This window comes from Eptatretus burgeri, chromosome 17 (genome assembly GCF_056783735.1).
Source record: "Eptatretus burgeri isolate ZD-2024b chromosome 17, Ebu_testis_v1, whole genome shotgun sequence".
Taxonomy (NCBI): domain Eukaryota; kingdom Metazoa; phylum Chordata; class Myxini; order Myxiniformes; family Myxinidae; genus Eptatretus; species Eptatretus burgeri.
In genome coordinates, this window is record NC_140977.1 from 25,426,685 (window position 1) to 25,451,631 (window position 24,947).

General features: G+C 43.0%; 1 protein-coding gene across 1 annotated transcript in view; it reads left to right on the forward strand.

The window, feature by feature from the left end:
• Nucleotides 1–24,947, forward strand: part of LOC147009587 (uncharacterized) — a 161,053-nt gene that overhangs the window by 84,312 nt on the left and 51,794 nt on the right. The window contains exons 4-6 of the mRNA XM_085861109.1: nucleotides 2,192–2,433; nucleotides 5,214–6,052; nucleotides 6,379–7,006. Of these exons, the coding sequence (XP_085717235.1) occupies nucleotides 2,192–2,433; nucleotides 5,214–6,052; nucleotides 6,379–7,006 (1,709 nt within the window). The remainder of the gene's footprint in view (nucleotides 1–2,191; nucleotides 2,434–5,213; nucleotides 6,053–6,378; nucleotides 7,007–24,947) is intronic.

A 24,947-nucleotide genomic window follows, 5' to 3' on the forward strand; every position in this document is an offset into this window, starting at 1 on the left:
ACGTATGTATACCACGATTACCATCATGTGTTGTCTTTGTGCTCAGTCCAAATAGAATCTGTCTACACATGTCTGAGAGGCGCTTGCGGACGCACGCACGCACATACATGAAAATTGAGACCAAATCCATCAGCCCCCGTTTCGGACTAAGCCCAAAGGGGGCGAATAAAAGGCAAAATGAAACAGCTGGTGAGTTGGAAGTGACACAACGTCGGACATTTGAAACTGTATGTGGCTTCGGGCCATTGCCTGTCTGTTTTGGGGCGGAGCTTACCTTGTGCTGACAAGCTCTTAATTGAGTGAAACATGTGTCCACCCAGTTCAGGATTACCTAAAAACAGGTGACCGCTGCTATTTATTCCTGTACAATCTCTTTTACTGGAAGGATGGAATGATTAGGAGTGAACTAAACCTCTGCATAGCACAAATTTTGCTCTTTCCTTGAAAATTAAATTCTGCAACTTCACACATAATGCAACCTTTCGGGAATGTTGTGCTTCTGCTTGGTAATTTGTACACGACGTGATGACACCTTTTTCACGATGTAACATTGGCATGTGAATATAAATAGGCAATTAATTTGTATTCCTACCGAAAATATTTATACCTTCTCAAGTCACATGGCATCAGATGGCGGTGTGTGAGACACACACACACACACACACACACACACACACACACACACATACACACACACACACACACCTGTGACCAATTACATTTTTATTGTGAGTAAACTTACACATGCAATTCTGACAACTCGTGACCAAAAATGGCTCCCCCTCCCAACTCTGTCCCATCTGTGCTCCCTCCTCCCACTCCAACCCCAAGTCTTCACCCTTCCCCGCCCAACCCAAAGGCATCAATTCCCAACCTACACTTTAAGCTTCAAGCCCCTAACCCCCACCCAAAGTCGTCAACCCCCCAATCACAAAGCCTCAACCTTCATCTTCCAAAGCTGTCTCATCTTTATTCTCACTCTCCTTTCACTCAGAAAAGCAAACAGGCATTCCCACATCGAAATGGCTTAATATTTAACGCCTTATGATCCCCTATCATGCGATCACTGGCTTCACAGATGCTGCCTCAATTCCTGAGGCCTATCTTCACAAGGCCTGTGAGGCCAATTGGCTCAAAATGCTTTGAAGTGTTGCTTTGGTTGTTTAACACTGAAGGGAAAACTTGTAGGGAGGGCATGGCGATTGTGAATTTGACAGCTTCAAAGAAGTCTTTGACTTTACATCTCAGATAAGCACTGCCATGGTGGCCTTAGTATAGAAATTGTGGGTGGAGTCAGGCGAACTGTCCAACCAATGGGTGGAACTGGCACGCACGCACGCACGCACGTACGGCTCCTCATATTCAGCTTTGACATCGATCAAGACTCATGTTGGCCATAAAGGGTTCCAATTCCAAGGTGTTCTAAAGGGTACATTCTGAAGGGTTCCTCAATTGGCAGCCGTGGTGTTGACCTCGAGCTCATAGTCGAGGTTATACGTAAATCGCCTGCAGGACAGAGATATTAATAGACATCAATGTACTTTTACTCACTTTTACTCATGTACAGTTACTCATTTCGCTGACCTCGGAAGGATGACAGGCTGAATCAACCCCACCTGATGTTATTTCAAAGGCAAACAGGGGATCAAACTCAAAACCCTAAGATCTTAATGAAATGGAACACCAAATACTGCATTGGAGTCATCAGGAGGAACCTGGATAGGATTGGGGTTTCAGCTACAACTCCTCTATCCTCAAACCCATCCAGGCGCAGCCAAGTGAGGCTTTCCAAGCCAGTCACCTTAACCGTTAAGCTAGCATCCGGCTTAGTGGTTTAGAAATCAGATGTGAATGCTACAAGCGGAAGGAAAATTCCTTTATCACAAATTTTAGTTAAAGACTCTTTGGGAAGCATCGCAGAATGTTTCATCTGTCCTTGCAGAACCCACTTTTATCCCTTTGGGAAATTCCAGTATTCAGGATATAAGCATTCATTTTGAATGGTTCCTGTTCTTCACCCCTTTGCGTGCATTGCCATCTGAGAATAACATGGCGAGAGCCATTACCATGACTATGGATAACATGTGAAAGAAATGTTAAAGATCATAACATGATAAATTGTGAAGGTCTTTAAGGTTGCGCTTTCACCCTTTGATCGTGTCATATTGTTTTTCCCTTGCCTTTGCCCCAGTGTTGGCCTACTGTTGTCTATCTCCAGTGGTGTCACACCGTGTTCCTGGCCACCAATGGCCTGTATGGGACCTAGTGAACCCTCAGACCTTCAAACAAACTTCTCAGTGAGTGGTCCATGTTTGACTCCAGCTCAGCGGAGACTACCACCACCACCCAGGCTGGGACGAAATTCCTTCGTGAAGCAAAATGCCACTCAGAGCATTACCCATCCGCACAACACACCAGAAGGGATAAATACAGGTATGAGTTTTGTTCTTTCACAGCAATCTGTTCTACAGTTAAGACTGCAACTTAATAAGGAGGAACTAGGAAACTAGGTGCAGGAGGAGACTATTCGGCCCATCATGCCCTGCCGCACCAACACCAGACCAAATCTCTCCGTCAAAACGACACTATTTAATTTGGAAAATGAGGGGTGGAATAAGGATGAGAAACACTCAGGGATATACCAAGGGTGCTGAAATATTGTAATCACCGCTGTGACAGGTGAGGAAACACCAGGTGAGAAAAGCATGTGATAAAGATGCCACACAGTAATCACCAATATTTTAATGACCTCAGTACCACGGCCAGTCAACGAGTGAAGGGTAAAACTGTCAAACTCGATTGGTCAGTGCCGTAACCAATCAACGAGTGAATAGTGCTGACGTAGCTACAGCCATGCAAGCTCTCTTTAGAATAGTATTCTCCATATTCTCACAATAAAAGTTGGTGACAAAAGCTCAAATGGTAAAAAGTTATATCATGGACAGACACACTGAAGCTCAAATGGTAAACGGACAGACACACTGAAGCTAACCCTAACATGGTGCCTGTAGGAAGTTTACATCCCCTTTCAAAATGTTCACCTTTTGTTGCCTTATTATCGCCTGGAATTACATTGCATTAAATCAGACTTTTTCACCTTATTTACACATCGTAACCCACAACTTCCAAGTGAAAATCAAATTCTACAAATTTCAGAAAATAAATAAAAAATACAAAACTAGAGCATCTTGGTTGGATAAGTGTCCACGCCTCCCCCCCCCCCCCGCCCCTTTAATAGCAATTGTAAATCAGCTCAGGTGTAACCAATCACCTTCAGAATGACACACCAAGTTAATTGGCCTCCACCTGTGTTAAATTATAATGATTCTGATTATTTCAGAATAAAATCAGCTGCTCCTGCAGGTTTCCTCTGCTGGGTAGTGCATTTCACAGCAAAGACTCAACTCAACTCAACTCAACTCAACTCAACTCAACCACCAAGGAACTTTCAAAAGACCTCTGAGGAAAAGTTGTGGAAAGGCACAGATTAGAGGATGGGTATAAAAATATTTCAAAGGCCTTAAATATCCCTTGGAGCACAGTCAAGACAATCATTACGAAGTGGAAGGCATATGGTACCACCATGACCCTGCATAGATCAGGCCATCCCTCCAAACTGGATGATGAAGCAAGGAGGAGACTGATCAGAGAGGCCACCAAGAGGCCAATGGCAACTTAATAAGATCAATGTAATTTTACATTTTTATTTGTACCTGACACTGGTAAGGTTGTCGTGATATTTTACCACGAAAGAGCTGCAGGCCTTTATGGCAAAGAGTGATGACTGTGTGCATATGACAACAATATCCCAAGCACTCTGCAAGTCTAACCTGTACGATAGGGTGGCAAGAAGGAAGCCATTACTCAAAAAAGCCCACCTTGGGTCCCGTTTGAGGTATGCAAAAAACTACTCTGGAGATTCTGAAGCCAAGTAGCAAAACGTTTTGTGATCTAATGAAACCAAAATGTAACTTTATGGCCTAAATTCAAAATGTTACATTTGGTGCAAACCTAACAAAGCTCATCACCCAAAGAACACCCTCCCTACTGTGAAGCATGGTGGTGGCAGCATCATGTTATGGGGATGTTTCTCATGAGCAAGGACTGGGGCACTTGTCAGGGTAGAAGGGAAAATGGATGGAGCAAAATAAAGAAAAATCTGAGAGGAAAATATGCTGCCCTCTGCAGGAAAGCTGAAATTGGGATGGAAGTTCACCTTTTAGCATGACAATGACCCGAAGCACATAAACAAAGCTACACTGGAGTGGTGAAGGAACAAAAAGATAAATGTCCTTGAGTGGCCCAGTCAGAGTCCCAACCTAAATCCAATCGAAAATTTGTGGCATGATTGAAGATTGCTGTCCATCAATGCTCCCGATGCAGCTTGACTGAGCTTGAACAGTTTTGTACAGAACAATGGGTAAACATTGCCCAATCAAGGTGTGCAAAGTTGGTAGAGACCTATCCCAACAGATTCACAGCTGTGATTGCTGTCAAAGGTGCTTCCACCAATATTAACTCGGGTGGGGGGGGGGGGGTGGACACTTTCCAACCAAGATATTCTAGTTTTGTATTTTTTGAAAATTTTGAAAGGTTATGTAGACTTTCTATAGCCACTGTAAATCGAGAAACACAGAAGAGATTAATAAAAATAAAACCCGAAACGCTAGATGGTCTCGTCAGGCCAACTTCTACTCACCGTGCCTTTGCCCTTTGACATTTATACCCAATTATTAATTAGTCATGTCCATATTCTCAGAATAAGGATTTGTTGAAAATTTTATAACAAAAACTCAAATGGTAAAAAGGTTATGGCCTGGACAGACAAACACACACACACACACACACACACACACACACACACACACACACACACACACACACACACACACACACACACACACACACACACACACACACACACACACACACACACACACACACACACACACACACACACACACATCAAACCTCATCTCCCAGATAATTTTGATTCTGGTCAATACCTAAAATCTTATGCACTATTATTCCTCTATCGGACCTGATGCGAACTGATGTTCTGTTGGAGGTTCAGAAAATTATTGATGGAGTCCAGAAATGGGAGTGTGCAAGACGAAGAGTCAGAAAGAGTTGTACCCCAGGGAGTGACCTTTAAATATTTCTGGAACAGTATTTGTCCCCTTTTTTAAAATTGTAACTTCCCTTTATTACAGGTGAAACGACTCCATGGAAGCAATGGCCAAGTGGATCATCCAGAAAAAACAAAGTTCCTCCTCCTAAACCTACACGGAATCCAAACACCCAACTAACCAGGCCTTTCCACAAATCCTCCAGTGCACTCGCTATGACCTCACACATTGCCTCGACAACCAGAGCAGCTGTGGAGGTCGTGGATTCGAGCGAAGATGATGAAGAACCAGTGTACATTGAGATGGTTGGTGAACCAGAAAGTGAGGACGAAATTGAAGAGGGCACCTCTCCTCCACCTGGTGAGTCAGAATATGAAGAAATGAAATATTACTTGCCATTTCGCCCGCTTAAACAAAATCGCCAAGCATCTGCGCTGCAGAGAAACAAATACCAAGTGCGTGGCCGCACCATTCCACCACCTTTCCCAGACTTGCTCTCACACAAGCCACCATTGCTCTCCTTGCCAGCCGAAGCATCTGCTGTTGAAAATGGGCCATGTATGCAAAATGCAACCACAATACAAGAGGCCGAGGTCCGACCTCGGCCACCTTCAGCCCCTGCCGATTGTCCCGGAACTCGAAAGCCACTACCCTTTTCCCAGGGTACCACTTTCAGTGAAAAGTCCAGGCCTCTGCTGGTTGGAGGAATATCCTCACCATTATACCGTTGCCGTGATGATCTTGCTCTCGCGTCTCCAAGTCACTTGAGCCGCATTGGAGATGCTCAAGGCATGCGGGGCTTGGAGGTGTCAGGCCATGTGCCACCCCCTTGGTTGACTCCACATGTTAGGCGTTCTAAGCCTATCAGCAGGCTCAACAGCAATGCTCCATGTGTCTGGAGGAATGAAAACCCATTGTCAAAGGTATGTCGATGCCGTTTCAAGAATAATGAGAAGCAGTTGTGATAATTTTAAGGATACTTTGTGGACATTTATTTGTTTCTTCTCCCAAGGGGATTGAGGTTGTGGAGGGAGTTGACAATTGATGGCCTCCTTGTTGTTAAAACTGGAATGTTTTTTGCATCGCTGCTTGGTTTCTGCCTAATAATGATTGTTTAAGAAAAATATGATGAGGCAAAGCAGGAAAGCAATGGGTAATTTCAATCATACCACCAATAACCTTGACGTGGTTGTAGTTTCACTTGCCATTGACCGAGATTTATGCATTGAATGGATTTTATTTTGCACAGGATTGTCGTGGATCTGATCGGACACCATGTTGTTGGGCTATAAACCATGGAATGTCAACTCTTCATCAAAACGATATTGCATGCATGAAAAACAGGTCTCCTTTCAACAATTTGCCGCAGCAGCCTCCGGCATACGCTGAGGCTCACCACCCTCCACCCTACCGACAGCCCCATCTCCAAAGCACCAGCGGCATTATGAGGACAACCTCTGAATTGAGGCCTTCTCGGCTCTTACAGTCTGGTCTGGCAAACATTGGAAAAACACTTAGTGCTGATGGACCTAGCAAAGCATCACAAGCAGGGATGCCAGGCCCGAGGTATGCAGAATCTCGATCTAAGTCTCATTGCAACCCCGACACTGAATCTCCACCATCTAATTCCAATGAAACTTCTCAAGGGGCTTCTCCACAGGATGGTGTCCCTTTGCGTCTCCAGGCTCTGTCACAGGGCGCACTAGCAAGCCTGACAGCAGCCTTGGAGCGACGAGACAGCCGCTCGCCTCGAGTGACATCTGAAAAAGTGCCGGCAGGTTCTCCATGGGCAGGAGACCACCTCACATGTCTTCTGGGGGCAATGCGAGTGGCATCGCGCTCAGCACATGCAAGTAATCATGGACGTCTGGGAAAAGGTAGGAATTATATATTATTTTGCTAAGGTGTTATTTATTTACTTATTTAGGTATTTATTTAATTGCTTCATTATTTTTTTTTAACTTATTTACTGACTTATTCCGAGGTGTTGCCAAAGATTCCCTGCTTTACTCTCCAGATCATATCACCATAAGCATATTTGATGTATATTTCTTCAAGTAAGTACGAGATACAGTCTAAATAATTCGATATTCAGCATCAGCTCACGTACCCTAAAAACCTGCTCGGGTGCTCCAGCACATCCTCATTCTGCTATTTTCACCATATCATTAGTTCCCGGTCATCTTCCATCTGTTGGGAAATTGGCCAGAATCACTGCATTGCATATAAGAGGTGCAAAAACTGATCCCCTTTATGACAGACCTATTCGCTTACTTCCAATCATCAGCAAGATCATGGAATGCGTAATTGCAGTTGATGTGAAATTTTCCTTTTCTCCAGCAACCTCATCTCAGATCACCAATTTGGATTCAGACCAGTTTCACTCTACCTTGGACATGCTGCTCATACTTTCCTAAAAATGGATGGAGGCCCTTAATGTGAGACATGAAGTCAGGGCTGTCTCTCTGGACATATCTCGAACCGTCGATACAGTTTGGCATCCTGCCTTGCTCTCCAAATTATCTGCCGCCGGCATCCAAGGCCCATTCCACTCTTGGGTTACTGACTTCCTCTAGTCTCGTAGCCAACATGTGCTACGTAGCCAATGGAATCCTTTCATCTCCTCTCCCTGTGAAGGCGAGAGCGCCGCCAATGCAGTATTTTGTTCCCGATCCTATTCCTGATATTCATCAATGATCTCTTCTCTGCCTCTCTGCAAAATCCTCTTTATCTATTTGCTGATGACTCCACATCCCTCATCCTTCAGACAGACAGGCTGCAGCCTCTTGCCTCTCTTCAGACTTTGACAAAATCACAAGCTGGACAAACACTTTGAACATGTCTTTTCTCTCTCTCTCTCTCTCTCTCTCTCTCTCTCTCTCTCTCTCTCTCTCTCTCTCTCTCTCTCTCTCTCTCTCTCTCTCTCTCTCTCTCTCTCTCTCTCTCTCTCTCTCTCTCTCTCTCTCTCTCTCTCTCTCTCTCTCTCTCTCTCTCTCTCTCTCTCTCTCTCTCTCTCTCTCTCTCTCTCTCTCTCTCTCTCTCTCTCTCTCTCTCTCTCTCTCTCTCTCTCTCTCTCTCTCTCTCTCTCTCTCTCTCTCTCTCTCTCTCTCTCTCTCTCTCTCTCTCTCTCTCTCTCTCTCTCTCTCTCTCTCTCTCTCTCTCTCTCTCTCTCTCTCTCTCTCTCTCTCTCTCTCTCTCTCTCTCTCTCTCTCTCTCTCTCTCTCTCTCTCTCTCTCTCTCTCTCTCTCTCTCTCTCTCTCTCTCTCTCTCTCTCTCTCTCTCTCTCTCTCTCTCTCTCTCTCTCTCTCTCTCTCTCTCTCTCTCTCTCTCTCTCTCTCTCTCTCTCTCTCTCTCTCTCTCTCTCTCTCTCTCTCTCTCTCTCTCTCTCTCTCTCTCTCTCTCTCTCTCTCTCTCTCTCTCTCTCTCTCTCTCTCTCTCTCTCTCTCTCTCTCTCTCTCTCACTCCAAAAGGACCGCCTGGAAAACCACCCATCTAGTCTCTTAACAATCCTCTTGAGGAAGTTCAGTCACTTCAACTCTTGGGTCTCATTATCAGCCATGATCTTTCTTGGTTACACCACATTTCAAAGTTGGCCTCCATAGCCAGCCGCTGACTGGGCATCCTCCGTCATACACAGTCCTTCCTCGGCACACCTGAACTCCTATCCACCTACAAGTCCTTCATCCACAGCTTCCTGGAGTACTGCTCTTCCTTCTGGGCTGCCTCCCCTGCCTCACACCTTGCTCAGCTTGAGTCCATGGAAACCAAGGCCTTCAAGATTAGTAGAATCTCCCGTTATGAAGCTGAGTCTATGGGTTTATCACTTTGCCATAATCGACAGGTCGGGAGTCTCTGTCTCTCTGTCTTCTTCCTCCTCATTTCTGGTCTTGCACCCTCTGCTTTCTGTGTTTTGTCCCCCCACAGGTTTCTGCCAGGCACACGTGGTCCACCATCAACTCCCTCCTAATGAAAATGCCTCAGTCCAGGATCACTGCTCACCACCACTTATCTATCTGTTCCTCTTTTTTCCCTCCTGTGGAACCAACTTCCACATTCTCTTCAATCTCATTCTTCCCTCCAGGTCTTCAATACAGCTGTTCACCACCATCTCAGTTCACGCCCCATTCAGAAACCATGATCTTTTCTACCCCTGTTATGTTATCTCACAATATTAGTGATGAAAACCAGGAAGACAAACTGCTTCTTCTTGTTCTTCTTCTCTAATGGCTACAATTATTCCCATGTTCTGGGGTTGACCAGTGTGAGTGTGGTCCGGGGCAGGGCGGGGGAAGGGGGAAGCACAAATCCTTTATTGACCGGCTGGCCTGATGCTCAACTCAGTAGTTCGGGCAATAATTTTGAATTTGGCCATGTTGCTGGCGACAGCTTGCCTACTCTTCACGAAGTACACCATGGGATATTTAACTACACCAACTAATGCCAGCATATGGGATGCCCTGTTTAACATCCATCCGAGTGATGGCACGCACACACAAATCACCCTGCTAGTGCTTGTGAAACACGTGATAACAGTTTATATCTAGCCTGGATTCAAACCCAGATTGGACACCTTAGAGGTGAGTGTGTGTACCTATAGGCCATCCTGCCAGCCTCTAAAATCAGGAAGACCAACAAGTATTAAAAAAAACAGATGAACAAGCAAATAAAGACGAACATGAGTGGTGAGTGCCATGCAATCACCAGAAGCCAGAGCTCGTGCTGCAACACCGATGATGCAATGAATCAAAAGTGAAATAAAAAAAAAAAATTTCCCACAATGCAAAGCAATAAATGCTTTATAAAGGTGTGCAGCAGGTACTTAAACTCAGTCGTAATCAAGATGTCACGAGTAATGGGGGCAGATAACAGCAATTTTTGAGAGGAATCGTGCAAATGATGATACAAGCATCAAATTTGGCACATTTGTTCTCCAGGGGATTCTAATCAAGTCTGCCTGATTGGCCATTTGAAAATCCAAATTTTTCAAAAAATTGGATTTTTTTGGAAAAAAAACATTCAGCTGTTTTTTTTTTCAAAAATTGGAAAATCCATTTCGATCTCCGGTGATGCCGGCTCACAACCGTGAAACCTCTCCTGTTTTTACCCACCAAACATTCAGCTGCCCCAACCCAGCCCCCCACAGACCCTCAACTCCCCCCCTCCCTAATGGTGTGGTCCACCATTAATTGAGGTATCTGTTCTAATATTATTCATCTTTCCATTTATCGTACTGCCTTTTACATGTTGTCTCTCCCTGGCTATTCTCTCTTCCCTTTTGACAGGCTTCATGCTCTTCCCGGTAGCGACATTGAGGTGTTTATCAACAAATCCATTCCGCATTGCCCAATGTCCACATCCTGCCCACCTTGCCGAGCCCTCTGAATACATCTGACTGCCTGTACCTCTTCATCCACTTAATATTTGCTCTTTATAGTATATCATCCATCCAATGATGATAATTGATGACTCTATATACTCGAGACATGTCAGCTGGCTGGGTGTCAACTCTGTAACAACCAGTCATGGCATAACAGTTAAGGCCTTATGTGACTCTATGGGTCTGATCCAATCTCAAACCTCCCAACCTGTATCTCTGATAACAGCGCAAGACCTAGTACTAACTCACTTTCAATCCAATATCTCCTGTCCCTCTTCTGCCCCTCTTGGCTCTTCTGACCACTCTCTTGTCAAAGCCCATTCTCTGGCTGTTGTAAGGGAGCAAAGTCATTGATGCAGAATATGTCTCTTTGCACAGGCCAACTTCCATCTTCCCCTTCATAAAAGGATTGGACTACCACGTCCAGAGCACCTGATATTGATATTACAAAAGTATACTTTCTCTCATGCACCACTTTATCGCATCCTGTCTGTGGATATCCCAGATCCATCTTCTAGGCCCTGGTACACTGAATTCTGTGGGAAGGATGTTGTGGTCAAGCGGCTTGCTTTCTTAACACAGAAGGTGGACCCATCTGAGACGGTCAAAAAGGTCCTATCCAACCTCGACTCTCCTTCTGTGATGGGCCCAGATGGCATTAGGGCACAGGTTCTCAAATCCTGCTCAGCCACTCTTGCTTCTCCTCTGTCCAGGTGTTCTTCAGCTTTTCCTTCTCATTGGCCATCTCCTGTCTGCCAAGAGGTCAGTAAACATCACTCACTCCCATCTACAAGGGAACAACAACAGATCCCATTAAATACAGAATATTAAGCTTATAATTATAAATCTCGGATGCATCCGCTGAGTAGTAGTAGTAGTAGTAGTAGTAGTAGTAGTAGTAGTAGTAGTAGTAGTAGTAGTAGTAGTAGTAGTAGTAGTAGTAGTAGTAGTAGTAGTAGTAGTATAATTATAAGCAAGTCAAGGAATCCATCATCACTCCTGATGTCATCTTTCGTCTTGTCCATCAGCCTGATCTTTGACCATCAGTTTGGACTCCATTCCAATCAAACAAATCGGACATGATGCTTCTCTCTCAGCAATGGTTCGAAGGCCTAAATCTGAAACATGAGTTCAGGACCGACTCCATAGACCTATCTCGGTCATTCGTCACAGTCTGGCATCCTGCTTTTCATGCCAAGCTACTCTGCCTGTGTCATACAATGTCATTTCACACCTGGATTTCTTGTCCGGTCGGTGCATCACAATTAATAGAACCCTCACCTCTCCCATTGGATGCCTGACTACCCTCAACGTACTCCGTTAGACACCATCTTATTGCTGATTTTCATAAACAGCATCGCTGATGCTCCGGAAAACCACCTCTTCCTTTTTTGCAGATAACTCCACAAGGTGTGGTACAGTATCCCATCCCAACGACAGGCAGGTAGCAGCTGCGTCACTATTTGCTGATCTGAAGTTGATGAGATACTGGTTTGATTAATGGAATATGTCCTTCAATGTTGGCTCTTCTCACGGACCATTTACCACGTCGCAGAAGAATCATGAAACAAACCTATCTATTTCCATGGTGGGGCATTGTAAAAGGTTCAGTCTCTTGAACTTCTAGTCCTCAACATTCAAAATAAAATAACATTTATTTTTCCACCAAATTATATGAAATCAATGGACAGAAAAAAAAATGGACAGAAAATGGACGTTCAACATAACATGACATGCCATATGTAAGGGCAACATGTGTGGGCAATGTAAAAAAAAAAAAACCAGGACATTCCTCCCATCTGTTAAATAAAGAACATCCAGCAATCAGGAAATGCTTTAATCTCAATTTCAAACGATTCAATGAGGGTGCAGTCCTTCTGTCAAAGGAAATATTGTTTCATATTTTTTTTTGACCCGCAACATGATTGTTATGCTTCAAAGGAAAGTGTTTTAAGTTTTGGAAGATGAAGCAAGGTTGAGGATCTCGTATCATATTGATGACAGTTAAAACTAGATGACAGATGACAGCTCTGGTCGGGACACGTACCTCCGCCAGGCTGAGCAGTTTACGTTTTGTATCCCACTGATGGGTCGGATCTGGATTTGGACCTGAAATAAAATCTAATAGGCTTGTTCGTCTCACATAACCAACTCATCCTCCTCGTTTTGCATCACTCGTCCATAATTTTTTGAGATATCATGCTACATATGGTTTTTTTGGTCTCGCCTCTCAATGGGGAAGAATCGCTTCAAAAAATGTAAAAAATTCTCGTGTTCAGATTCGGATCTTCATCAAAATTGAATCGATTCTTCCTTGTCACGCAATCAACCTGTCTACCAAGTTTTGGCCAAATCCATCCTAACTTTTTGAGATATCATGCTATATATCAGTTTTAGCCTTGATCACTCGATCGTGAAGAATCACTTAAAAAAATTCTCAGATCCGGATCTGGATTCGGATCTTCACCAAAGTTAAGCGTTGCTGTTCTTGGCTGGTCAACTACAGACACAAAAAAATTTCAGAACGATTGCTTGAAAACTGTGGCCAAAAATTGTGTGACAAACAGACAGACAGATGAACAAGCCGGTAGGCGGCAATGTGTCGTAGAGCATGGAAACCATAAGATATAGAGCAAAATGGATGTCATATATCGGATAGGGAATCACCTTAAGATTATGCATATCAAATCTCATCCAGTTCCATCGATTGATAACTACTAGGTATCCATTTGAATATAAAGTACCGAAAATGCGGTTTGAAATCGGAAATCCCCAAAGTTCGAGAGGGTGCTGTGGGTGAACAAAGATCTAAATCGAAAATCCAGCTCGATTGTTTGTGCACAATGTATTCCAGATGATTAGTGTGAATTTTCATGACCATCCGACCATAACCCGAGGAGGAGTAGCATTTGGCGCGAAGGCACCTCCAGCTCTCGCATGTTATCGATTTTTGCACTAATTGACCTTTGACCCCTGACCTAAGCGAAATCGGTCAATATGTCCTGAGGCAAAGTTGTAGTACTCATTGAGTACCATGAACCTGCAAAGTTTCATTCGTATCGATGCACTCACCTGGTCGCTAGGGGGCCTTCAATTTTGGCCAATTTTCGCGCATACCCGAATTGTAGAGGGCGCTGCGGGTAAAGTATTCCATATATCACAAAAACCGGAATATATTTGATAGAGCATCACCTGTAGATCATTCATGCCAAATTTCATAACCCTACGTGGGATAATGGCTTTCGGAATTGATTTCGCGTGAACAGTACCGATTTTGAAGGTTTTTTGGTTGTTGCTAGGGAACCAAAGCGTCCCTAGCAACCATCACAATTTTCAAAGCACTAGGTCATAAGATGTACCTACCACCCGAGTTTGGTCAAAATCCGTCCACGTTTACTACCAATTATGCTGATGACAAACGAACAAACATCCAAACAAACATCCAAACAAACATCCAAACAAACAAACTGAATTACTGTACTGACAATAAGGGTCACCTATTTCGGCGACCCAAAAATCACTCAGAGTGACACTTGGCACTCGGTAGAGCACATACCTCCGCCAGGCTGAACAGTTTAAATTTTGTATCCCACTGATAGGTCGGATCTGAATGCGGACCTTAACCAAAATCGAATCGGCTTGTTCTTGTCACCTAACCAACTCTTCCACCTTGTCTTGTCACAGGTCATCCACAACTTTTAGAGATATCATGCTGTACATAGTTTTTCGCCCCATTTCTCAATGGTGAAGAATCACTGAAAAATTCTCGGATTCCCATCCGGATTGGAAGCTTCACCAAAATTTAATCAATTAGTCCTTTTCACACACCTAACTAGTCCACAGTTTTTTTTTTTTTTTTTTTTTTTTTTTTGCGGAATCCATCCATAATGTTTTGAAATATTGTGCAAGATATCGTTTTTGGCCACATTTCTCAATGGTCAATTTCTCAATTTCTCAATCCGTTAAAAATTAAATAACTCTCATATCCAGATCTGGATTCGGATCTTCACCCAAAATTGAATCAATTCTTCCTAGTTGCACTCTCAACCTGTCCACCAAGTTTCGTGTGAATCCATCTATAACTTTTTGAGATTTTGTGCTATATAATCGTTTTTGGCCCCATCTCTCAATGGTGAAGAATTGCTTCAAAAATTCTTAGATCCTGATTCGGATTCGGATCTTCACCAAAATTAAGCATTGCCATCCTTGGCCAGTCACTTACACATAAAATAAAATTTCAGACCAATTGCTTGAAAACTGTGGCCAAAAATCGTGTGACAAACGAACAGACAAACAGACAGCCAGACAGACAGACAGAGAAATGCGACAGACCAATATACTTGGCGAAAATTTTTTTTCGCCAAGTGAAAATCACTCATAGTGACACTTGGCGAAATGGAACGGCACTCAGTAGAGACACATAACTCCGCCAGGCTGAACAGTTTATATTTTGTATCTCACTGATAGGTCAGATGTCGATCTGGACCTGGACCAAAACCAAATCGGCTTGTTCTTCTCACCTAACCAACGAATCCACCAAGTTTTGTTATAACTCGTCCACAACTTTTTGAGATGTCGTGCTATATATCGTTATTGTCTCCGTCTCTCAATGGGGGAAGAATCGCTTAAAAAATGTAAAAAAAAAATCTCGAATCCGGATTTGGAGCTTCACCAAAATTGAATCGATTCTTCCTTGTCACACACCCAACCTGTCAACCAAGTTTTGGTCGAATCCATCCATAACTTTTTTGAGAAATCATGCGATATATCGGTTTTAGCCCTGACCACTCAATGGTGAAGAATCACTTAAAAAATTCTCAGATCCGGATCCGGATTCCAATCTTCATACTAACCTCCCATTTTTAATTCTTTCAACCAGTGCAAGAACAATAGGCTTCCTTGTTTTTTCTTTATTACCTCCACCATCGAAGTTGAAGGACGTTATGTTTTAAGGAGGTTATGTCTGTTTGTTTGTTACTTGCAAAATCGAAGATTTCTCAAGTTCATTGGTTAGTCGATTTTGTTATTCTGTCTGTCTTTCTCGCATACAGGTCACAATTTTTAAACCGATCTTCACCACATGGTAGAGTTTGTCATAAGGATGAAACATTGTTTTGAGGTCAAAAGGTCAACATAGGCCAAAGGTCAAAAACTTAGGTGAGATTAAAAAAAAAATCCTCAGTTTTCATCCGATTGACTTGAAATTTGAAGAGGATTTATATTTCAGGTCAATGAATTCAACTCGATAATTATTTTGGAGGTCCACATCGGCCAAAAGGTGAACATCGGCCGAATTTCGAAAATTATCAATTTTCATCCAATTGACTAGAAATTCGAAGAGGAGTTTCATATTTTGTCATTTAATTCAACCACCAATTATAATTTTTGAGGTCAAATTTGTTTTGCGCATTTGGCAAGTATCGTGCTCTGCACGACGTCTTCGTGTTTGCTTGTTTGTTTGTCCGTTTGTTTGTGTGCAGAATATCTCAAGAAGTTGTGGACGGATTCGGACGAAACCTGGTGGACATGTTGGTTGTGTGACAAGGATGAATTGATTTGAATTTTGGCGAAGATCCAAATCCGGATCTGGATTCGAGAATTATTTAATTTATAAAGTGATTCTTCACCATTGAGTGATGTGGCCAAAAACGATATTCAGTGCTCCCTCACCTATCGCGGTTCACGCGTTCCAGACCCACCCGCGATAAGTGAAAATCCGCGAAGTAGAAACCCCATATTTATTTAATTATTTAAATCTATTTAAACGTATTTTAAACCATTATACAGCATCCACACACTCTTATAACCTTCCCCACACACATTTAATCAGTTATTTTTTTTAAAAAATTAAAAAATTTTCATCGGAAATGCGACTTCATGGGGCTGCAAAGCCTAAGACCAAAAATAATTTTTAAAATATTATATTGAACTATAAAATATATAGAAAAAAACGTATTATGGGTACTGACCTATGAAGATATGACGATGATGATGATAGCTGTGCAGTACTGATGACGATGAAGATGACGATGATGAGATGAATGTAGTACTGCACAGCCAAGAAGAGCATTAAATCTCTTCTACTGGAGGCGCCTCTTCATCAGGCGCCTCTACATTGAAAACCCGCGATGTAGTGAAGCTGCGAAAAGTGAACCGCGATATAGCGAGGGAGCACTGTATAGCACAATATCTCAAAAATGGATTGGATCTGATAATGTTCTCGTGGATCAGGCATTGCGTGGTGGAGGTATGCACTCTTACAAGTGCCCTTTAAGTTATATACTGCGGCATTTTTTTTTTTAATCACAGATTTCTGCTATAGTATCAAGATATTCATACGAACGGGATTTGTGTACATTGAGGAGAGCAACACACACCTAGATATGAACATCCTCCCTCGCTGTGCACTTAACGACGCAACAAGCTCTTCATACATCTCTCAGAGAAACTCTGCTCACTTGTTTAAAATGCAGACTAAGATCCGCAAACCTCTCCACAATCCAATCAGCACCATCCGACAGCACATTTGCCAAAAACCTGCAAAAAATGACCGCCGATTGCAATCACCCGCACATTAACACCACGTCACGTTGCACACAGGTGGTGATTAATTGTTGCCTGTGGTTAACCCGTATCATTAACCATCACCATCAATTGGGTTTCTTGCTTTCACGCCACATCAAGTTGCGTCGATAAATTTCCGCAAATCATTTTTTTGATTATGCTCCAGAAGTGGCTCAGTCATGAAATGCCTTAAACAAAATAATGAATATAAACCTCGTCATGTTTCAACTCAGCAGAATGCAACATTTGATAAAATCGAATTACATGATCGTGCAAACTTTGCAAAGCAGCAGAGATAATTGGCTACAAATTTGCTTTTCCTTGTACCTGAAATCAGAGGAGGTCAGGGCCAGGAGATTTCCCCCGATCCTTCCACACAAGCGATCAGGTGACCAGGGCAGCATTTTTATGTTTCTGCTCCAAAACAAAGTTGCATTTGTCTGTCTGCGTGATGTTGGACATTGCCCTGCTAGATCAGGAACACAGAATGTTGAAGAGCGAATGCTTCTTCAAAATCTTGAGCTCTCTGTCATACAGCAGAACATGGCAGTTATTTTCTCTTGCACCATGTGAGGGAAGTATGACCTCCCTGATGGATTCCTCTGCAAACAATCGCAATGCCTTCTCTGACACCATAATGTCCATAGCACACACTGTTTTCCAGGTGATAGGTCGACACGTGAGATGTCAGTCCCAACCCACAATGCTCTGACATAAGGTTTTGGGCATTTGTAACCGTCTGAAAGCTTTCAAGCTGGCACTTATTGCACTGTAACCGTAAAGTCTTCAGGTTTGTTGTCGTCATTATGTGATGCTGTGTATCTAAAACTGTCTCCAAAGTTCCGTTTTTGGCCTGAAGTTCATAACGACATATTGGAACTCAGTGGCAGTTGTGGCCTAAGGATTACCAATATATATATATATATATATATATATATATATATATATATATATATATATATATATATATATATATATATATATATATATATATATATAACACAAAGTAATAGATGGTTGGAGGTGCCTTACATATTGAAAGAATGAAGAGAAGGTCAATCGGATAGAGCGACTGACATAGGAATAGTAGAACAGCTCAGAAGCAATGATAGATCGAGTAGAGTTGACATGCGACGAAGCTGCCAACATCATTGTACGAGGACGTGTTGAAAGATGATACCTACTTTTCTTTTTCTCCAAAACAGGTGAAGATCTTCAAACGAAACAGAGACGGATCCCAACATCAATCATTATTCTACCATGGAGCATATTTATTTCTCAACATGACCTATGAAGACCTATAATCAGTACTGCGGTCCACACATTTCTGCCAACTATCATGTTGTACCGTGATGTCATCACGATAGAACTGTGTACCCTGCTGACTTAACCATTGCTTCACAGCGGCCGGAAGAAAAAAATTCTCCACTAATGTGTTTCTTAAGTTTGGGGAAGAGATGAACATCCTTTGTGGCGGTACTCAGTCTTACTGTCAGGAACATAATGGTGCACACAACTCTCATCTCCATTCATCTCCAGTCATCTCATCTCCAGTCAGTCATCGCAACTCTCATCGCCAGCATTTCGCAGCACTGACAACATCGTGTAGCCCTCTGCCATTTTGACTAATGTAGCACTGAGACACCAGCGTCAGAATCACAAAACTTCACATCCAGTGGCAGGAGGAAATAATGTGCGAATTGCGCTTTGTTTTATTTGAATATGTTTTCATGTTTTGGAGAAAAAGAATAGGAGGCATTACTTTTCAACATGCCCTTGTATGTTAATTTCATGCAACTCTTTTTATTGTGCTTTGGCGATACCAAAATGTTCTTTACCAGTACGTGCAGACGCGGATTAACGCACGGGCCAAAGGAACCCAGGTCCAAGGGCCATGGCCACGAGAGGGCCCTGGGAAAAACGAATATACAGTAACATGTTGCTCCAATGGTGAAAAAAAATAATACTCTAAAATAAATATTTTAATTTAACATGTTCATGACCGAATACAATTCCAAATTATTTAAAACTACATCAAAACTTTTGATGTTGTCAGAGGCAGGTGTGACACTTTTCTATCCACTGTACTATGAAACCACCACGCATGCACTCGCATGACACGCACTGCCAATGACTCGCCGTGATTGGTCCGATGCAAAGTTCAAACACACATGTCTCAGAGTTCAGACTGTAAATAAAACTGGCAATTGTTTATGGTTTACCAAACACTCGGTAATCGGCGTGGATCGGTATTACCGGTACTTAAGTGGGAGTTGAAGCAAGCAAAGGTTTCACCTGCCAATGCAGACTCGAGATCAAGGGATGGTGGAATTGGTTGAATACAGTTATCTGAGGCCATCCTGAGCTTGAGGGTGGCCAAAGATTGGACACCGGCACACTCTAGCGACCTCAACTACAGCCATTTACGGCCTCATGGCCTGCCGTAGACGGACGAGCCGTGACCGAGCGATGCCGGTGAGACGACCACCATTGAAGTGAATCAATTCAGCAGTGATCCTGCATTGTGGGAATAGCAATGATGAGAGTTTCAGGAGTTTTTGTGTTGTTAAAAGTTCAGCTGCTTGTCAATAGAAACACTAAAAGATTTCTCCTCTTCTGCTCGGGTGATTTGAGGAAAGACACGTGTGCTGTCTGAAGATCTGTTTTCTTTTTGGCTGAACAACTGTGAATATGTCACGCATGACTGATTTATTTACTTACTATTTCCTGGAAATGTTTATTGTTTTACCTGCAAACTTCTTTCAGCCAAAGCAGACACCTTTATCGAAGGATTTAGTGATTGGGAAAACCCCAAAAATATTTATGAATCCGGCTTGGAACATCAAAACTTCATGCTGGCATGGATACGGCATGCCAAGGCAACAGGCACAGTTGATGCGGATCTCGCTGAGCCGTTTCAGTCAGAGTTTCAGTCTTTGGAAAGATGTCCTTTAAAACGTGTTGTAGCAGTCACCAAGTTCTGAAATGAGTGAGAACTCGTATTCCGTGGCCACCACGAGCCGTGAGGGTCATCGGATAATGGAAACTATTTGGGGACCTGGCTGCTGGGGGGACTCAGGACACAAATTAGAACACAAACCTCCAGTTTAGCAGTATGTTGGCTCTGAATTTGGTAAATCATAAGGAATCTTGCCCTGATCGTGCATGCACAGAGACGATTGAGATAATATATTTTTTTATTCTGGAGCAGCCTCTTTGGCAGTCAAACAAAATTGAAAATCATTCCAAACATGAAGCTTACTCTTTTTAGCGACGGAATAAAGGACACAAATATCAAGCATGAATAACTTATGTAACATGTCAAACAAGAAGGGCACTCGGTAGAGCGCATACCTCCGCCACGCAGTGCCTGATCCACGAGAACATATCGGGCCCAATACATTTTTGAAATATCATGCTATACAGTACTATATCGTTTTTGGCTCAATCTCTCAATGGTGAAGAATCACTTAAAGAATTCTTTTTTTTTTGAGATATCCTGTACACAGACAAACAGATAGAAAGGGGGTGAAAACATAACCTCCTTCAGCTTCGGTGGTGGAGGTAACAACACCTGTTGAAAAACTGTTCATTTTTCTGGTTTCTGCAGTCACTATGTATACTTTCTGCACAGCATCCACATGGTGCTGGAAACAGGTTTTCCGTAATGATAGTAGCCAGTCATTCTTGATACTGAAAAGCCTGTCAGACACAAGATGGAGCATTGGAGCAGATTCTACTGAAGTTCTGCGTCACCGCTATGATACTATAATACGATTCGGCAAAGTATGGAAACCCTGTAAATTTATATGAACTGGTGTCATAACACTCGACTGGAAGTGGCTTCATTTCAGAGCTATATGGAATATTTGGAAACGGCTCTAAAATGTGCAATTTTTGGGACACTGTTCTCCACCAGTTTGAAATGACTAGATGACGGTTACAGAAAAGGAACATCGACCTGGAGACGGCTGTTCGGTTATTGAGATCACTTGAATTATTATTTGTGGTTTCCCTGCGAGATCAATTCCAGAATTTTCAAAATGCTGCTAAAAATGCCATTCAAGGCTGTTTTTTTTTTTCTTAAAGTATCAAAGTGATATGAGATGTACCTGAAAAAGAAAACAATTTGCAGATGAATCAGAAGAACATGGGATCGTACTTTAAGGAGGCCAGTCTTCATCAGCGATTGGATGCCTACAGCATGCTGAACGACTGCTTTGGAGTTTTGTTTGAACACAAGTTGATGGACATCGCTGAGATTCGTTAGCGTTCCTCTGAACTTGCTGCACTTTACCCCAAGCACTTGATTTGGAACAGATTTTTTTTTTCCTGATTAACTCCTCCGGTTCATATTCTTCGTACAAGATGAACCGGACAAATCTGCAACCAAGTTTCTGCAAGTTTTTAGGCAAAATGCCATTCAGTCAAGGTTTCCGAATGTGTACGTTGCTCTTACAATTTCTTCCGATGCGACCGGTTACAAACTGTTAAGGAGAACATACATTCTCAAAGATGGCAAGGATGAAAAAATTAAATAAGACCAACAAAGTATCAAAGGAATCTGAATGTTTTGTCTCTGATGATGACAGCTGAGTCATAACGGGTTCAACAAATCGCCTTTGATGACATTGCGCATGTTTTTTGCTTCCAGAAAGCTCGAAATATACCGATCATTTAAAAGGTAAGACATACTTTCCCATGAGATCCCACCCCCCCCCCCCCAGTTCCTAAAGATGTAGGAATGATGTTGGTTCGATGGTGAACGAGGTGCTGACCAGATGAGTAAGGAAGTCAAAATATCAGAACGATCGATTAATTTATTAACTAGCGGGTAACCTGGTTCCACCGGGATGTTGTAAGGGAATTCGTTCCCAATAAACAGTGTCGAATATTTAGGGAGTTTGTTGGGAATGTCGTTTGACAGCATAATAGCAGGGACCTGTGGAAAGTCCATGCACTGTCATGTAAAATGTGACTTCAAGTCCTCAACCACTTTATTCTTTATGTCCTGGTGGTCGTATGGCGGCTTAGCTGCTGGGGTAGCTCTCATTTCTTGAAGTGCGACTGTGTCGCTGATGCAGTGCCCCTCTACCAGTACACACACTGGAACTGGTACTCATTTCGCCAACCTCAGAAGGATGACAGGCTGAGATCAACCCCCTGTTGTATTAATTCAGCGGCCGACGGGGCTTGAACTCAGGACCCTAGGATCCCAAGCCGCCACCCGAACCACTGAGCCAACACCAAGCTCCTTTATGTCCTCAACCCCCCTCTCTCCTCCTGGCCCCAAATTCTCAAACCTAAGTTTTCAAACCCCCTTCCCACCCCCGAGTCCTTAAACCCCCTCTCCCAGCTCTCTTGTCTCCTATCTGCCACTCCTGACCCCAACTTTTTGTCTTCTTCTTCAAGTCCTCAACCCCTCCCACAACTCCAAGTCCCCACCAAACACCAACCCCCCTTTTCCCAACTCTATCCCTTCTCTGCCCCCCCCCCAATCCAACTCTCTGTCCTCCACTCCCCCTTTCTTTTTCAAGTCCTCAACCCCCCTCTCCCAACCCATGCTCTGCAACTCCCCTTCTTCAAATCCTCGCACACTCCTCCCAACCCCAATCTGCATAATAGTTACGAACCGTTAAGACTGCTAATGTTTCTCAGTGAAGTAAATTGACGAAAAAGGAATTATATGTTGCATGAAATTCACTGAATAGTTTGTGGTCATATATATATATATATATATATATATATATATATATATATATATATATATATATATATATATATATATATATATATATATATATATATATATATATTTACTTCCGGTTAGTGTGCGAACCAGCGACTCTGAGCCTATACACTGCCCGTGTGTGCAACAAAATGCACATAACTCAAAATTGCGTGAACATCGATATTTGTAGACCGCCGCATGCACTGTTCAGACCCAAGAGCTCTTAAATGAGGTATCATTCAGCAAGATACATGCTGTGGTTATGAAATTTACCCCGTTCAGACACAACCACACAACTTGTATTTATTTAGGTATATCGATGCGTTTTGATACATTAATGTCTTTGATACGGCACGGGGGGGGGGGCTCCTAGTGTTATTTGTGCCCAGATCCCCACCCCCCTTCCCCCCAAATCTTAATCCACCGCTGAGTACATGTATTCCGATACCAAAATGCATCATGGACAACGAAAGCATGGCACATTGAATGAAATTACTCAATCACACAACACAGCCTTTAACTGCTCTGATGTCAGGATTAATAGCAAAAAGAGTTCCATGTCAAGGACCTTCAACACAGGAGGAGGCCATTTAGCCGATCAAGCCGATGCAATGGTAATCCATGCTCTTAAATGCTGAGTGTCAAAAATGGAAGCAGCACGTACCATTTTTATCTCACCTGGAACGTAGTTCCGAGGAGCTTATGGGATGACGCATCGTCCGTCAGTCCGTCCGTCCGTCAGTCCGTCCGTCCATCCACAAACACTTGCAACTTCTTTGAAACTACACAAATGATGTCAATGAAACTTTATCGCAACTTTCATCACCCTGAATGTACTTAAATTTGTTTATGGAATCAAAAAAATTGGGCCCTGAGGGGGTTGACGGGGGTTGCCCCCCCCCAAAAATAGGTATTTGCTTTCTTCTCAGAAATTACTCATGCAATTCCAATGAAATTTGACCAAAATCTTCATTACCCATGATGTACCAAAGTTTGTTCATGGCATTGAAAAGAAATCGGGGTTGAGGGGGTCTATAGAGGGAGTTTATGGGGGGATTGCCCCCCTAAAGAGGTATTTACTTTCTTCTCCGAAACTACACCGACGATTCCGATGAAACTTGACCACAACCTTCATCACCCATGATGTACCAAAGTTTTTCACATTAAAAAACAATCGGGGTCGAAGGTGGTTTACAGGGGGGTGGGGGGGAGGGTGTTTCCCAAAATAGGTATTTGCTATAACATTGGTTCATTACTACATTTTGCTGATTCCGTCCCACATCGACTTCCTCCTCAGTATCACTATTCTACCAGGTGAGCACCCAGGGGTATTGCCCCTATTTTTAGGTTTATTTCTCGGAAATAAGCTCATAGAGTAGTTCCTGCTGCCTGGCCATGCGTCCGTCCATACCCAATACGTCCATTAACATTTGACTAAAACATCTTCTCACAACCTGACCGATATGGACCAAATTTGGTACGATTCCTCATGACAGCGAGGTCTTATGGGATTGTGCTCTCCATCCATATCCACCCACTTAAAGGAGGTGTAATGGGGGTTTTGCTTCCCCCCCCCCAAAAAGTATTTGTATTTTATTGAAAAATCTCAGTAACTGCCAATCAGATCCAGACTAAACTGGCCTTGCAGCATCATGACCATGCCCGAACCTTAAGTTGTGCTCCCCACGGCAATATTTCCCCTGGAAAGGGGACCGTGGCCTCCCTCCCCTAATCCCTCATATTCACTAAAATGTATTTTCCTCACAAACTACATGACCAATAAGGACCAAATTTGGTACGATACATCAGAACAGTAATGTCTCATGGGGTTATGCCCCCCATTTATATCTGCCCCCTATAAGAGGCTGAAATGGGGGTTTCACCTCAAATTCAGTTAATTTATTTTAAAATCTTCTCAGAAACCGACAGACAGATACAGACCAAACTATTCATGAAAGATAAGGACCTTGCCATTAACTAAAGTTGTGCTCTCCATGACCATACCACTTCAGGAAGGGGGGGGGGAGGCATGGCCCCTTCCCCATAATCCCTCATTTTCACCATACCTGTTCAGGAAATAACTGTCAGTCCTCCAGAGGGGGTTTTTAAAGTACTTGGTGTGATGGGGTCAGGGTCGAACCACCGA